Genomic DNA, 13,577 nt, shown 5'->3' with positions numbered 1-13,577 from the left:
TAAAATCAGCAGTTCAAAACAAAAGTCATAAAGCGGAAAAAAATTATGACTTCTGAACAAGGCGATAGAATCGGTCGATGATCAGATTATTTGAAATAGGTTTGAAGCATGCGGATTGTTTCTATTCGATGAAAATGGCGTGGATCACTCCAAATGTTTCGCTGGCAACCGTTTCAATATGGACCAGAATAATCAACAGAAAGGAAAATGTGATGCAATGAATGGTAGCACTGTAAGTCGTTCGAAATCTTTTCCAGTAAGTCATGTCGATGCGGAAGAAGTACTCGACATGAGGATTCATTCCCGGCGAATCCGATAGCGGGTGGGAAATGATATGGATTCCATGTCGGCGGAAAGATTTATCATTTTCGAGTTTAAGTAATTGAATAAAACATCCATTGCCAGTTCTCTTCCAAAAGCAGTAATGTTGGAGCAGATTCGTGTATACCCGAATAAAAATGTATAACGGAATTACAGTGATTTTCATTGTTACATTATAATGAAAACCTACGAAAAAAGATTACACTCAAAAAAAAGTAAACGTTATGCCTATTGATTTTACACATAGATTTTTGCAATTACGGAGGCATATAGACACTATTTGCGGGCACATAAACCTAATGTGTGTATTTACAAGAAATATTAATCTTACATTCACATTTCATAACTATTAGTCACATAAAACCCCATTCTATAACAATATGCACATATAACTTATGTGTGTTCATACATAGTTTATACAGTTGACACATAGAAGGTATGTGTGCGCGTGATAACAATAGCATTTCTTCTTCATATGAATTTTAAGCGGTTTGAAGCAAATAGAATTAACGTTTGGATTTTTTTCAGTGTAGATATGTTGGAAAATGTACAATGAATATAAAATCAAATTTGTTGTTTCTACAATCAATTTCATTGTAAACCCGCTTTTTACATCGAAAAAGGGGAGTCGTTAAGCGATGTAACAGTGAAAAATGGCTTTTTCCATACATTTTGAAACCACTTACAACGTTTGAGGGCCGGCGGAATACCTTTTTCCCGAGTGGGTAGTAAGATTCGGAGTGATTTCTCCCCGTACTGTAGAAAGTTCAGCTATGGCGTGTGTAAGTGAAAATAAAAATTCCCTGATAATATCTGGTGGCTACTTGGAAACACCCTTTGTTAACATGGCTGTATGTCTGACGGCTCAGCGAAAATGTGTTTGTTGAATACCGATACTACAAATGTTCCACAGCTAAGTACCAATTACTCCATTCTTTTAAATTTCGTTGCATTAATTTTCCGTTCCTTGCTATAAAACCTTTCTTTCGCGGGTACTGAGGCCCGCATGATAGTGTTGACTAATGGGCAGGTATAGTGGAGGTCGTTTTGAATATTTCTCCGATGGCTAAAATAATACCGATGTCTCATTTTCGAAGCTAATTGCATCTAATACACCCGGCCCCTGGATGGTCTACTTCCGGACCAAAGACAAGCCCTTTAACATCATCGATATATCGCGAGATCTAACTAAACAACACTCGACCGTGTACGAAAAAGTATTTTGTCTACGTACCCGCCCGGGAAGTAGAGATTGATGGTGTAATCTCCGAGAAGGGCGTTAATTACGAAATAGGGAGTGCTCCTCCCAAATCCCTGCCCAAGTAAGCACTAAGCTGTAAAAATGGCACCAATTCGGTTCTATAACCGCGTATAGAACGAGGGTAACTGAGCTTATAGGCATCATATTGTATATGAGCGCTGTTCAAAAGCCACTTTTGGCGAAATATTCGGCTGATATACAGCTTACTCCCACTTTTCCACCGCGCCTTTGAAGGAATGTCAAAACAGTTTGTGTAATGGGTAGAACCCACTGGTTAAAAAAAAAAACAAAATGAAAATAGAGGAAAAGTTGTTTTTCTTTCTTTCTATCTTTCATGATCTATCTGCCACATGTGTTTGACTTTTTTCAATACAGCGTTTGATCCAGGCTCGAACTTATGCTTCTAGAAGCTATGGGGATTAAGCTGCTCCAGTGCGCTTGCTGTTTGATCCATTTGGGCATTTGGTTATATGAATGATATTTGTCGTTCTTAAATCAAACGATTTTTGTTTTGATTAGAAGTTGATTTCACTCACTGACGAACAGAAGCATGGTATTGGGAATATTTTATTTTTCAAATTACCTCCTTTCCTACATTAAACTAAAATTTATTCATCGCAGTTTCCTATCATTTTAATCATTTTTTTTAATCTATCTTAACCACTGGAAAGGTAAATCTTTTGTTAACACATTGCATTAAAAAAATAGAAGAATGGAGTTGTCTACCATAAGTTTTAGCATAAAGAGTAAAACAAAGTCAGCGAAAAAAATGGAAACGTTACTTTGACTTGCCATATCATCACCATTTGATAGGTTGATTTGGTTCCCTTTAATTTGTTTGCGACAAATCGCCGAAGCCGATAAGCTTTTTCTTGTGCTTACAAAGTGCGCCATATCATATTTGTTTTGATTTGGACTTCATTGTTTTAGATTAATAGAAATGTCAACCATTAACGGCATTATAATGGCATAAACATTCGCAAAGCTTGTATAAAACTTATAAACATTTGCAAAGCTGATATACAGCTTATAAAAACTTGTGAAGCCCATATAAAGCTTATAAACATTGGACAGCTCTTATATAGTCAATATGCTGCTTACTTTAGTGCTTAGTGGTTTGCTGGGATATTTATTCCCTAACGAGACATTCAGAACACACGCACATATGTTGCTGGTCCTGGATATATGTCGGGCAATCACAAAACATCCCATCTAGTGTCGCTCTGCGCCCCTTACAAACCATCTCCGTTAATACTTCCGCATCGTTATGATTTAATGTCCCATTAGTTTCTGTAAGTGTACAATCGACCGATATCAGTGCAAGTAACGTACTTCAAAAATTGTGACATCAGCTGCTTCTTATCTCCTGTCGACAATGCAGGCTAAAAATTACCCGGATCAGTTCACGATGCCCCGATCCCGAAAGGAATTGTGCTTTTAGACCGCAATCAACTGGCGTCGATCGTACAGGTAGCTTGTTAATAGAAATGTTAGATTAGATTTCTTATATTTATCATATCATATATCTACTTACTAAAGTCTTAAAACCGGAAAATATTCCACGAAGCGAGCCATGGTGAAAACATGCGCATAAAAAAACAACCAATTAAATGCACGAGAAAATGAAGAGGGTTATTTTTGTGTAAAATCTAAGAAAGTACTGAAAACCAAAACATTGATGTCACTATAAAAAATATTGTTAACAACAGTAACTGTTGTAAATGCAATGGATGCAATGTTTCCACTAACAATTCCGATGCTCCGTTCTGTTCGGGTACCCCATAATGACAGTTGCGAAATTTACATCGAAACGTTAACACTCACCATCGCGCCATCTGCGTTTCGACGCGTGCGTTGATTATTCAATAGTGTCAGCAATACATTGATGACGTTTCCCAAAACAGAGTGTTGCGTTTGCGCTGCAGCAGAAAAACACCTAAAATTTGCTAGCATTGGCTCGTAAGCGCGAGGACAAAAACCGTAACGATCCGGAATCGGTGAATCCAACTAACGTCAGCTATGGCCCACGTCTAGCCGGAAGTGAAGTACACATTAGTGAATTTGTTGAAAAAGTAACCAAGACGAGTTTCGTAACACAATCATGTTAACCAGTAATCTACCGGCGGTGGTTATCTTGTGGATAGCTCATCAGCTTGTCACTATCGCGGAACAAGTTCTAGCCTTTGTTCGTTGGATTCGGCGGAATGCAAGGAGCTGGTCAAATCACAGAGTGCAAACGAGACTGAGTGGACGGAAGCAATCGCATTTAGAGAATGACATGATAGAGCTTGCGGTGCGTAAGCTGGACAAGATTCCGTCGCACATAGCAATAATGTTAGGTCCCGAGGTGCCAAACTATCATCAGCTGGCACAGTTCATCTTCTGGAGTCTCGCGGCTGGTGTAGGCTATGTTAGCTTCTACGATCATAGAGGTAGGCGTAAAGCTTGTGGAGAGATTTTCTTATCGCTTCTGAATGTGCATCACGTGTGCACGACGCTTGATGTTTTCATATTGGCTCGGAGATAACATCTTTTGTATTCGCTTCTAGGGACTCTTAAAACTAATTACCACCGGATGCTGGACTATGTGCGCCGACAATCGCGCGACGACGGTGACCAAATCCTATGGACACCGGAGTTAAAACCTACCGATCGGCTTCTTCCGGCACGAAATGGCTTTCGGCGACGAGCTGTGATCAGTTTCTTCGGTCCGGAGGATGGTAAAAGACAGCTTCTGGCCGCAACCCGTACAATTACCAGCGGCCTCCGGGATGGATCCATCACGGCCGCTAGTGACGTAACGGTTGAGCTAGTCGATCGAACCCTGCAGGATTCGACCTTTCACATACCGGATCCGGAGCTAGCAGTGTATTTCGGTTCAATTTGTTGCACCTACGGTATGCTACCGTGGCAGATTCGACTGACGGAATTTGTACCGCTGGAAGCACCTAGCCTGGCGGAGGTTGGTCCCGCTCACTTTCTCAACTGTCTGTTTCAGTATGCGAAATGTGAGCAGCGATTCGGGAAATGATCGGTTTAGCGAAAAATTAGGGTCTTTCTTTACCAAACGTGTATGTATGTGTATGTACATATTAATTTCTTATGCTGATTCGAAGGCATATTGTGCTGTATAGTAAAGCTACCGATTAGGGATTCGAAGACATAGTCAGTAAGCCAGGGTAAGTCAGTACACTCCTTAGGATTTAAAATTGGAAATCCTCATTAGAAAATTATCGTGCAGGCAATGCATGTGAGCTATCGCGTTGAGAAACGGTGGTGTTTCGTACGGGCAGGAATAATTATAGTAACTTTGATTGAAATATAGATGCATTATCTTTTGATGTACGGAAGTAACGGTTTTTTCCTCTATGAAGATATATCCTCCGTAACTAAACTCCTTACAAAGGTGCCAAGTTTTTTGCTCTAAAATCCCTCCAGACCAAAGTACATTGAAATAAGTGGTTCGAAAGTCCGCCTTTCAGCACGACTGATTGACAGCATTCGAAAAGGAATAAGAAGGAAACGTGCGTAGCGGTAGGACCAAATTGAAACAATGCACGTCACGACTAGTAAGATATCTGACAAATCTGGCTATTTACCAGATAGCGAATACTACTGGAATTATGAGACAATACTTCGAAAATTATTGAATCAAAGGCGAAAATTTCGGTCGATCTGAAGGACTGGGTTCAAAAGTGGTTATTACAAGAACAACAAAGGACTGTCACCATGTTAACATTAACAGTACTTGAGCTAGGTCTTAATAATTAAAGGATTAAAGTTTATTCCCTTGCATACGCTTGCGGTTCAACACGCTAGTCCAACCCACTCGCATAACACCGCCTACGTCGAGTTCGCGTTCGGTCCACGTCGTCGGCCGAAGGCCTGCACCGCATTGGAGAAGTTACGGTTGTACTGGATGCGACGCTTGGCACGGCCAGTGCGCTTCTTCTTCTTCTCCTTTTTCTCGACCTTCGGTGTTTGTCCCTTTACCTTACCGGCACGAGCCAATGAACCGTGCACTTTACCACCGAGCAACGAAACGGTCAGGTCCAGCTCGATCGACGAAAGGCTGGCTACTGCGGAATCGCTAGCCAGGATGGTTCCTTCGCAGGACAGCACCAACTGGTCGGCATCGTTGATGTTTTCTAGTGCAGCAAGCTTGGCCTGTTAGGGATGGGGAAGAAATCGTTAGTGTTTTGAAAACCGAATGATGCAGTTTCTGTCGGGAGACAAGCACCTTGAACCGTTATGCCATCTAAGGTTGAACGGCTCAAGTCTCATTGTTCCGTGACAACGTTTTTCTTGCAGATTTATTTTAGGAGGAAGCATACATCTGACAGTGAATGTAGGTTCCGCTGGAATCTGCACAAGCTTTGAGATTGGCGGAAAATATCTTGATGCAATGTCACCAATCGTTGTTCGATGCAATGAGTTTGTTCGAACAAATTTTACCTCGTGCAACTCAGGACATTCAAGAAACACGATTCTCATGGTTCGGTTTTGCTCTAGCAGAATAATGATTTAGGAGAATCTTCATCCAGATAATTGATGACATTCGCTGGAATCTGCCTTCATACTTCAACGCATCGAACAACGATTCGACAGACGCGAGAGGGAATCAAGTAACGACGAACCACATTCGAACTGCTCTATTTATTTTAGTGATCATTGACTTGTTTCGACCTTGAAACCTCGCCCGTTCCGAGTATTTGGCATCCGGGCGAGTCATAGTGGTCGATAAGCTTTTGCTCTTGCAATCACTTTAGAGATCCAATGCGATGACAACCTGCGCAGAGATCGGGCCAAATGTGACTGCGTACACTTATTTTTAGAGCAATTCGAAAGCAGCTTTTCGACATAGTTCCTAATTTTCATCTTTACGAGTTAGAATTTGTTTCGATCTTGAAACCTCACCCGTTCCAATGTTTTAGAGCTCGGGCGAGTCATAGTGATCGATAGATTTGTTCTAGCAATCGCCTTAGGGATCCAATGCGATTGAAAACTTCCGCAAAGATCGGGCCAAATGTGATTGCATTCATGTATTATTTCTTCAGTTTAACTAAACTCGTATTCCAATAATTTGTAGAAAAAATTTAAGTCCTACCTTTCCTGAAAGGGAAACGGTACGAGTTGGGAATTCTTCCCGCATTTGTTCTAGCAAAAGTGCTTAAACCAAACGAGCTGCAGTCCCGCTCGCCGGTTTGGTAAAACTTTTGCGCTTATTTTATCGTCAGGGGTGTATGTATAGAATCAATGTCTTGAATTAACCCCGTCGCCTTCCCGAGCTCCCGTGGGAGGGTGACAAAGCGGACGAGTCAAAAATTCAAATTATGATCTAGCAATGGTTCTAGGGAATCTAAGCCATTAGGAGGCAGGATTCTGCTGTCCACTGCACAATTTCCTTCCAAGTATAGATATTTTCCGCCAGAAGGGGCTTCAACCGCAACTTGTGTACTAACCTTGATGTCGCTGATTGTTTCCTGGGGCTGCACGTCCAGGACGTGAGTGTTCAGTCCTCGAATATGCAATTGCATCTTGTGTCTAAAAATAAAAAAAATAAGATTATCGTAATTACTAACAAGTTTTTATTCCAACAAAGATCGTCCGGGTCTACACACTAAACAATAGAAACACACTTCACATGAGTGCAACGACGAAAAACACAAATCCGTTCAAAAATGGTTACAAATTTACGATTAAATTGCCGCATTTTATTTTGTTTTCGTGTTGGCAACTCAAGAACTTGTTTGTTTATTCCGAAAACTTGAAATATAGCGAGAAATTGCTGAAATACACCGGAAAACTTAAACCGCGACACTTACTTCTGGCACAGAACAAAATGGAAAAGAAAGATGGACGTTTGACAGGTTGGAGCGGAAGTTGTCCAGCTGTCATGATTGGATGAAAGGTGAAGCGACGCGTCGTTTCCGGCAGCCGGTGTTAAAATTTTAATGAGGGGTCCAACGATCAGAGTAAGATGGTGTATTCGAAATAGATCTTTCATTAGGGTCTAAGCCGCAATGTACCCAAATGGAGAAATCTCAACAAATATTGTGCCTTGCAGGATAATCGCTCGATATGCGATTATATGAAAGCTCAATTGAGATAGGCGCGTGACAGCCGCCTATATAAATTTATAGGCAGCTTTTTCCTTGAAGCTTTCGAAAAGCACACAGCTGGCGGAAAAAGAAAGCTCCACTGAAATCTGCTTGCGGAGCAACTGCGTCTATATTTGATGCGCCTTTCAGACGCCCACAATGTGAGATTTTATTATAAGCGCGACAATATGATTACCCGGACAGAACTGAACACCGGAATTCCCTAATAAAAAAAAAAATATTATACACAAACCCATATAATCCAACGATATTGTTCGAAGTTTGCACATTTCACTTAAAGTTAATCTCTATGGCAAAAAGGCATCAAATAGGTGCCTTGGAACAAATTAATAACTAAATTTTGGGGCAAGTTAATGCAGTGTATCAATATATTCCAATTCTCGCGTGTTTTTTTTTATAAACGACCAATAAGCATACTGTCAAGATTCACTTTGAGAGAAAATACTGGACAAACCGTAGCTCGCCGAGAATGGATGCTAAAATTGTATGAATGAGAACAGTTTTCTCTTTCGTCTGCCGTTGTGATTTATAATCGGTTTTTGTCCAGAATTTCCTCTCGAAGTGAATTTTGACAGTATGCTTATTGGCCCTTTTCAAAAAACACGAGAATTTATGTTTTTGGTAAAGCAAAATGAGGAATTATATGTGGAACCGAATTCAACTAGTCAATGCAATTAAAATTTACTCATTCGATTCAAAAATCTTTGCAAAAAAATAATAATTCAATTCGAAATGCTATAGGAAAATCCTTGAACTAGATAATTGCACGTTGAAACGATTAGTACATAAAGCAGAATCTGTTGAATGTTGTTTGTATCACCGCATTAGCTATGCTGATAGATGAAAGAGACGAAATCGAAGCGAAAATTTCTTTAGTTACGTGATTTGCACGTGCATGGTAAACAAAACGGGAAAAACCTATGGTTGCTACAGTCGTGATTCGCTGGTTGGACACTTTTAACTGGACTGCTTTTTAGTTGGACCTCCGCTAGTTGGACCATTGTCCAACTAAAAAGCATCTGAACACCAAAATCTCATGTCAAATTTACTTTGACAATCAATCTGACAATATTTAGAGTTGTGAACAGAAGAATTTACACTGCCAACATCTCCTTTGGAGAGTTTTTGACATTTGTCAGAAGGCCCAACTAGCGAACCAAATTCGTTAGTTGGACAAGGCTGTGGCCCAACCAGCGAATCACGACTGTACTGGAATTTTGCAACAAAACAAAACTCCTACGGTCAATTTCTTCACTTGGATGAAAACCAGTTTTCTTTGAAAACCGGTGTTCGGCTAATTGGTCACCAGCAATCTGAAAACTAGTTTTCAGTGAAAACCGGTTTTCATCTAGTGAAGAAATTGGCCGCTAGTGTTACCACACACTTGAAGCGACTGTCCCCTGACAAACCAATTTTTCAATGAACGACCACTGCATGAACCCAGTGAGCAAATTTTCTGGCAGAGACCTCTCTGCTAGATTTCTGTAAGTCTCGGTTTGGCAGCCCTGTCAAATTTCTGCGCGTATCCTGTCGGGTTAGTTGAGCTAGGGCGAACTCGGTTACGCTCGCGTTTTCTGGCAAATTTTGACAGGAACCGAGCAAAACCCTGGCATAACTCGGACATAAACTGTGCAAAGATCCTGGCAATTCCTACCTGGTAGAATTTAGCACGAATCGAGCAAAACATCTGACAAAGATGTGACAGGAAGCGTGCAGAGGTCTTGGCCGTACATTTCTGGCTGGATTCTGGATAAAAGTGAGCAGCATCGGTTGGTTTAACCGCGTCTGTCAGAAACGGTTGTTTCATTTGAGCGAATTCGCTGCCAGAGTTCTCGCACAAAATGCTCGCAGAAACTCTGCCAGCATCAATTTCGCTTTGCTCAACTTTTGCTAACTTTCTGCTTGCCACGCTGACCGGGAAAAGATGGATTCACGCGTAAACTTGATTATCTTACTGCATACTCAACTGGAACTAAACTACACCAATCATGTTCTTCTACTTCCCACCACAGAAGACAGTGACGACACTCAGCCTTCTTTTTGCTTCTGTCAGCCAATAACAAGAAACGAAAATTGTTTTTTAGTCTTGCCGTGGTTAAATATCGAGATGAGTGAGTCGCACTAGCAAGAAGTAGAGCTCCGGCCAAATACGGTGGCTATTGAATTCCGGTCTTTTCGTAAAAAACCGAGTATATGAAATGTTGAACACTTTCGCAGAGTGAAACTGGAGTTCAGGCTTACAGAAGTCGCCTTTATCCAATTCCCTCGTGTCAGGCATACAGTAATGACGAGTTTCATCGAATTAATCCAGTCAAAAAGATTTATTTTGTATAACAACCTTGGTTTTGTGAGACCTTGTAAAATTTAAGATTACTGTGTATAACACAGAAAAAATTAGTAAAAGTTATTTGATTAGTTTTCCTTTTAAGCTAATGAAGAATAGTAAACAGTGGCTTGTGTTTTTCTTACGCACTGGTCGTGCCTCCAGCCGCTCCTGAATTTCAGTAAAATCTGCCTAGTTTACGTTGTTTGAAGTGGAGTCGGAATTTTTATAGTGATATTCACCGCATTGCTATTCAGTAAAACGACACGTCGAGAGAAAAATTGTTGATAATTGATGCTAAACTAACGTTTTAGTATCAGCGTCGAAAATCAACAAATTTGCCATTGCTTAACTGATCACCACAACTCACGTACGCTGCAACGATGAGCTGCAAGAAGTGTGCCTCTGTGATAATGCCAGAAGAGAATAGCATCGTTTGTGAAGGCTTTTGTTCTGACCAATATCACGCCGATTGTGTTGCGCTGACCGTCCCAGAGATGCTAAGTTGTAACAAACATCGAAATATTTGGTGGATGTGTACACCATGTATATAAATAATGAACGACTTTCGACATTTAGGAGCTTTTCGTGATAAACGACAGGCGCTGCCTGATGCTGACTACTTCGTTCCGATTCGCCCTGCTTCTGTTGCAGTTCATGCAAAATCGCAGACAGATGAAAACAGCTCAAATTATCTCGAGGAGTTGAGCAGAATAAAACAACAAATTGCCGACATGCAGGACTCTATTGCTGAGATTTCCCGATTACGTTTGGATGATACAACTGAACCACACCATTCGCCCCCGGCACAGTCATCTCCGATGTCTTCTACTAAACTACAACACGGCACCGGTAGTATATCGACAACTTCGCGCTCTTCGACAATATCCGCGTTCTGCTGGCTTTTCTTTACACGTATCAAGAATTCTGTTAGCGAAACGGAAATCGCCGCTATGGCTTCGGGTGCATTAGGAAGTGATTCTGTCTGTGAGAGCCTTAATATGACTAGAATATATCGTAAATATTTCAATGTTCTAACTGTATAACGTATTGTTTGTTCCGAGTGATACGTTCCTAATGTTAAAATGTAAATTAATTAATTTTATTTTAAGTGGTAGTCTGTGTGGTGCTTCGCATCAAAGTCGATATAAATAAAAAAATAAAAGTTTTATTTTCAAACTAAGAGTATGCGTTGGTTGTTTTTTGCTAAGTGTGAAGAACTCCTATTTTTACCAATATTTTTTCTGTGTACGGATGATGGGGAAAATAGACGCATGGCTACACGAGCTCGCACCGTGCCCAGTAACCGCGAAGAAAAACTCGCATAAAAAATTTAATACCCACACCCATATTGCTAGCACAATCAAAGGAGGTAAGAAAATTGTGCCTGCTGTTCAGGTAATAATCACAAGGGCAAAAGCTGCATCCAGTGCCACAATATCAGTCAGCACCATCCGCAAGGGAACTAATAACAACGAAGGCCGATTCCCATTCGCTACCCGTAGGTACAAGAAGCGAAGAATAAAATCTGATCGCGAGCATCAAGCATCAAGGATGACAACATGAAGGCGTAATTAAGAGAAAAATGAAAGATTCCCAAAGCGCAGTTCCTGAGCAAACAAATCGCGAGCACGAAATGGGAGGAATGGCCGCTAATATTCATTTTTTGGTATTACGTATTATTCCACTGCGCACTTCCCACCAACCTGGACTCCGCACTTTCAAAGTGCGAGTGATCAAACTGCTACTGAAAACTGCGAGCTGTCAAAACACATGTATTTCAAGTGATAGAGATGGTACTTTCATAGACAGACCAGTCGAACTAACCAGTCTATAAGAAGAATTCAATAAAAGAATAGTAAGTGCGCATTGCGGTTAGAATCCAGTTTTTAGTGCCACAAGCAATAATTCATGAAAATATGTGCCAGCTGAAGATTGATCATCGTGAGACTACAAGATGAATGTTTCAAGGGGTGCAGATATCTGTGACGAAACACCGGTTTTGACGATTCGACTCGTTGATTACAGGAGTACTGAAGGTCAAAAAGATTCTCTCTCTTACGACATTTTCTAAGCTCCAACATTGATTGTTTTGTATAGGTTCCTTGTATAATTACATTATATATTAATTACTCGAGGAGTTAGTAATGCCTGTCATTGAGCAGTAATGTCACTTTTAATGACCGTGTGCACACTCAATTCCGTTCGGCAATTTCCCAACAGTCGTGTAGTCAGAAAATTTAGAAACTGATATCTCAGTAAACTGAGATTTGTTAGCCGATTTTTTGTGAAATATTTCCTGAGTCTCAGCTATGAAACGTTACTTTTACTGATATCTCAGCAAAAAAAAATGTTAAGTGAGATGCGAAAAATGCTGAGATTCGGCAGAAACAATTATGTGTGTAAGACGAGTAATACGGAATTCCTACACAATTTCATTTAACAACAGTTGTTACGGCATTTAATTAGCAAGGGACTAGGTAGGTGAAGTATATTTTTCAATATTTAGAGCCATAGTACTCAAGGGATAGCAAGGAGTTGAAGGGAGAAAGTTTAGAAAAGGATCATATATGCAAGCTTAGAGCTCACCGGCGACTTAACCTTTTACCTGCTACCGTAGGAGTCAGGGTCTTTTGGCATTAGGAATGCGAATCACCTGAGTCTACGACATGTCTGGACAAGCGTAAAGTAACTTGTTACTTCATGCTGGCGGAACCGACTCGCATGAAGTAACAAGTAACAGTCGGTTCCGATAGCATGAAGTAACAAGTTACTTTACGCTTGTCCGGACTTGCCGTAGACTCAGGTGATTCGCTTTTCTAATGCCAAAAGACGCTGACTCCTACGGTAGCAGACAAAAGGTTAAGTCGCCGGTGAGCTCTAAGCTTGCATATATGATCCTTCCACGCTTTTCTAAACTTTCTCCCTTCAACTCCTTGCTATCCCTTGAGTACTATGGCTCTAAATATTGAAAAATATACTTCACCTTCCAGTCTCTTGCTAATTAAATGCCGTAACAACCGTTGACAAATTGACTCAATGGGTCGTTAACAAAAATGGTTAACAAAAAAAAATGGTACAAATAGAATTTCATTTAAGTCATTACTAAGTAATGACAGACATTTTTTTTGCGCATGTTAGTCTTTATAGACACTTTAATATTTATATTGAACATAACCGTGATAACCATCCATTGGAATTTTAGTACCCATGAATGAAAGTTACAATTGCACCACTAGGTGGATTAAAACAGGTCGACCAATTTTCTTGCCAAAAATTCTAATATCCACATCTTTTCCGTCTTGCGCGACCAGGACGTGAGCGACGAAAAAGCGTATTGATGTTTAATTTTGTTTCGTTAGCATTCGAGAGCTTACCATAAAGCAAAAAAACGACTAAATGGTAATTTTAGAATATGCATTATTTATTCTTCGATTAGCTTTACCAAAGCCCCTAGTCGATACGATTACTTTCTATCCTACCACTACAACAAATCGGAATACCCCTAGTGCATGTTCGACAGTTGAACTCATTCGAGTTGAACTAAACG

At 40.4% G+C, this 13,577-nt stretch overlaps 2 protein-coding genes across 2 annotated transcripts; one reads left to right on the top strand and one right to left on the bottom strand.

The window, feature by feature from the left end:
- The first annotated feature begins 3,464 nt into the window (after positions 1-3,464).
- Positions 3,465-4,926, top strand: LOC131685617 (dehydrodolichyl diphosphate synthase complex subunit Nus1). Its single transcript, XM_058969484.1, has 2 exons — positions 3,465-4,014; positions 4,132-4,926. Exons 1-2 carry the CDS (start codon positions 3,684-3,686, stop codon positions 4,611-4,613), a joined length of 813 nt encoding a protein of 270 aa, XP_058825467.1. The 5' UTR covers positions 3,465-3,683; the 3' UTR covers positions 4,614-4,926.
- Positions 4,927-5,342: 416 nt separating this feature from the next.
- LOC131685628 (ubiquitin-like FUBI-ribosomal protein eS30 fusion protein) lies at positions 5,343-7,310 on the bottom strand. Its single transcript, XM_058969493.1, has 3 exons — positions 7,222-7,310; positions 7,045-7,126; positions 5,343-5,749 (listed from the first exon to the last, which is right to left on the bottom strand). The coding sequence occupies exons 1-3, from the start codon at positions 7,293-7,295 to the stop codon at positions 5,426-5,428; spliced, it is 480 nt and encodes a 159-aa protein (XP_058825476.1). The 5' UTR covers positions 7,296-7,310; the 3' UTR covers positions 5,343-5,425.
- Between the last annotated feature and the right edge of the window lie 6,267 nt (positions 7,311-13,577).

Source organism: Topomyia yanbarensis, chromosome 1, assembly GCF_030247195.1.
Source record: "Topomyia yanbarensis strain Yona2022 chromosome 1, ASM3024719v1, whole genome shotgun sequence".
In the NCBI taxonomy this organism is placed as follows: domain Eukaryota; kingdom Metazoa; phylum Arthropoda; class Insecta; order Diptera; family Culicidae; genus Topomyia; species Topomyia yanbarensis.
This window is presented reverse-complemented; position numbering and strand designations above follow the sequence as displayed.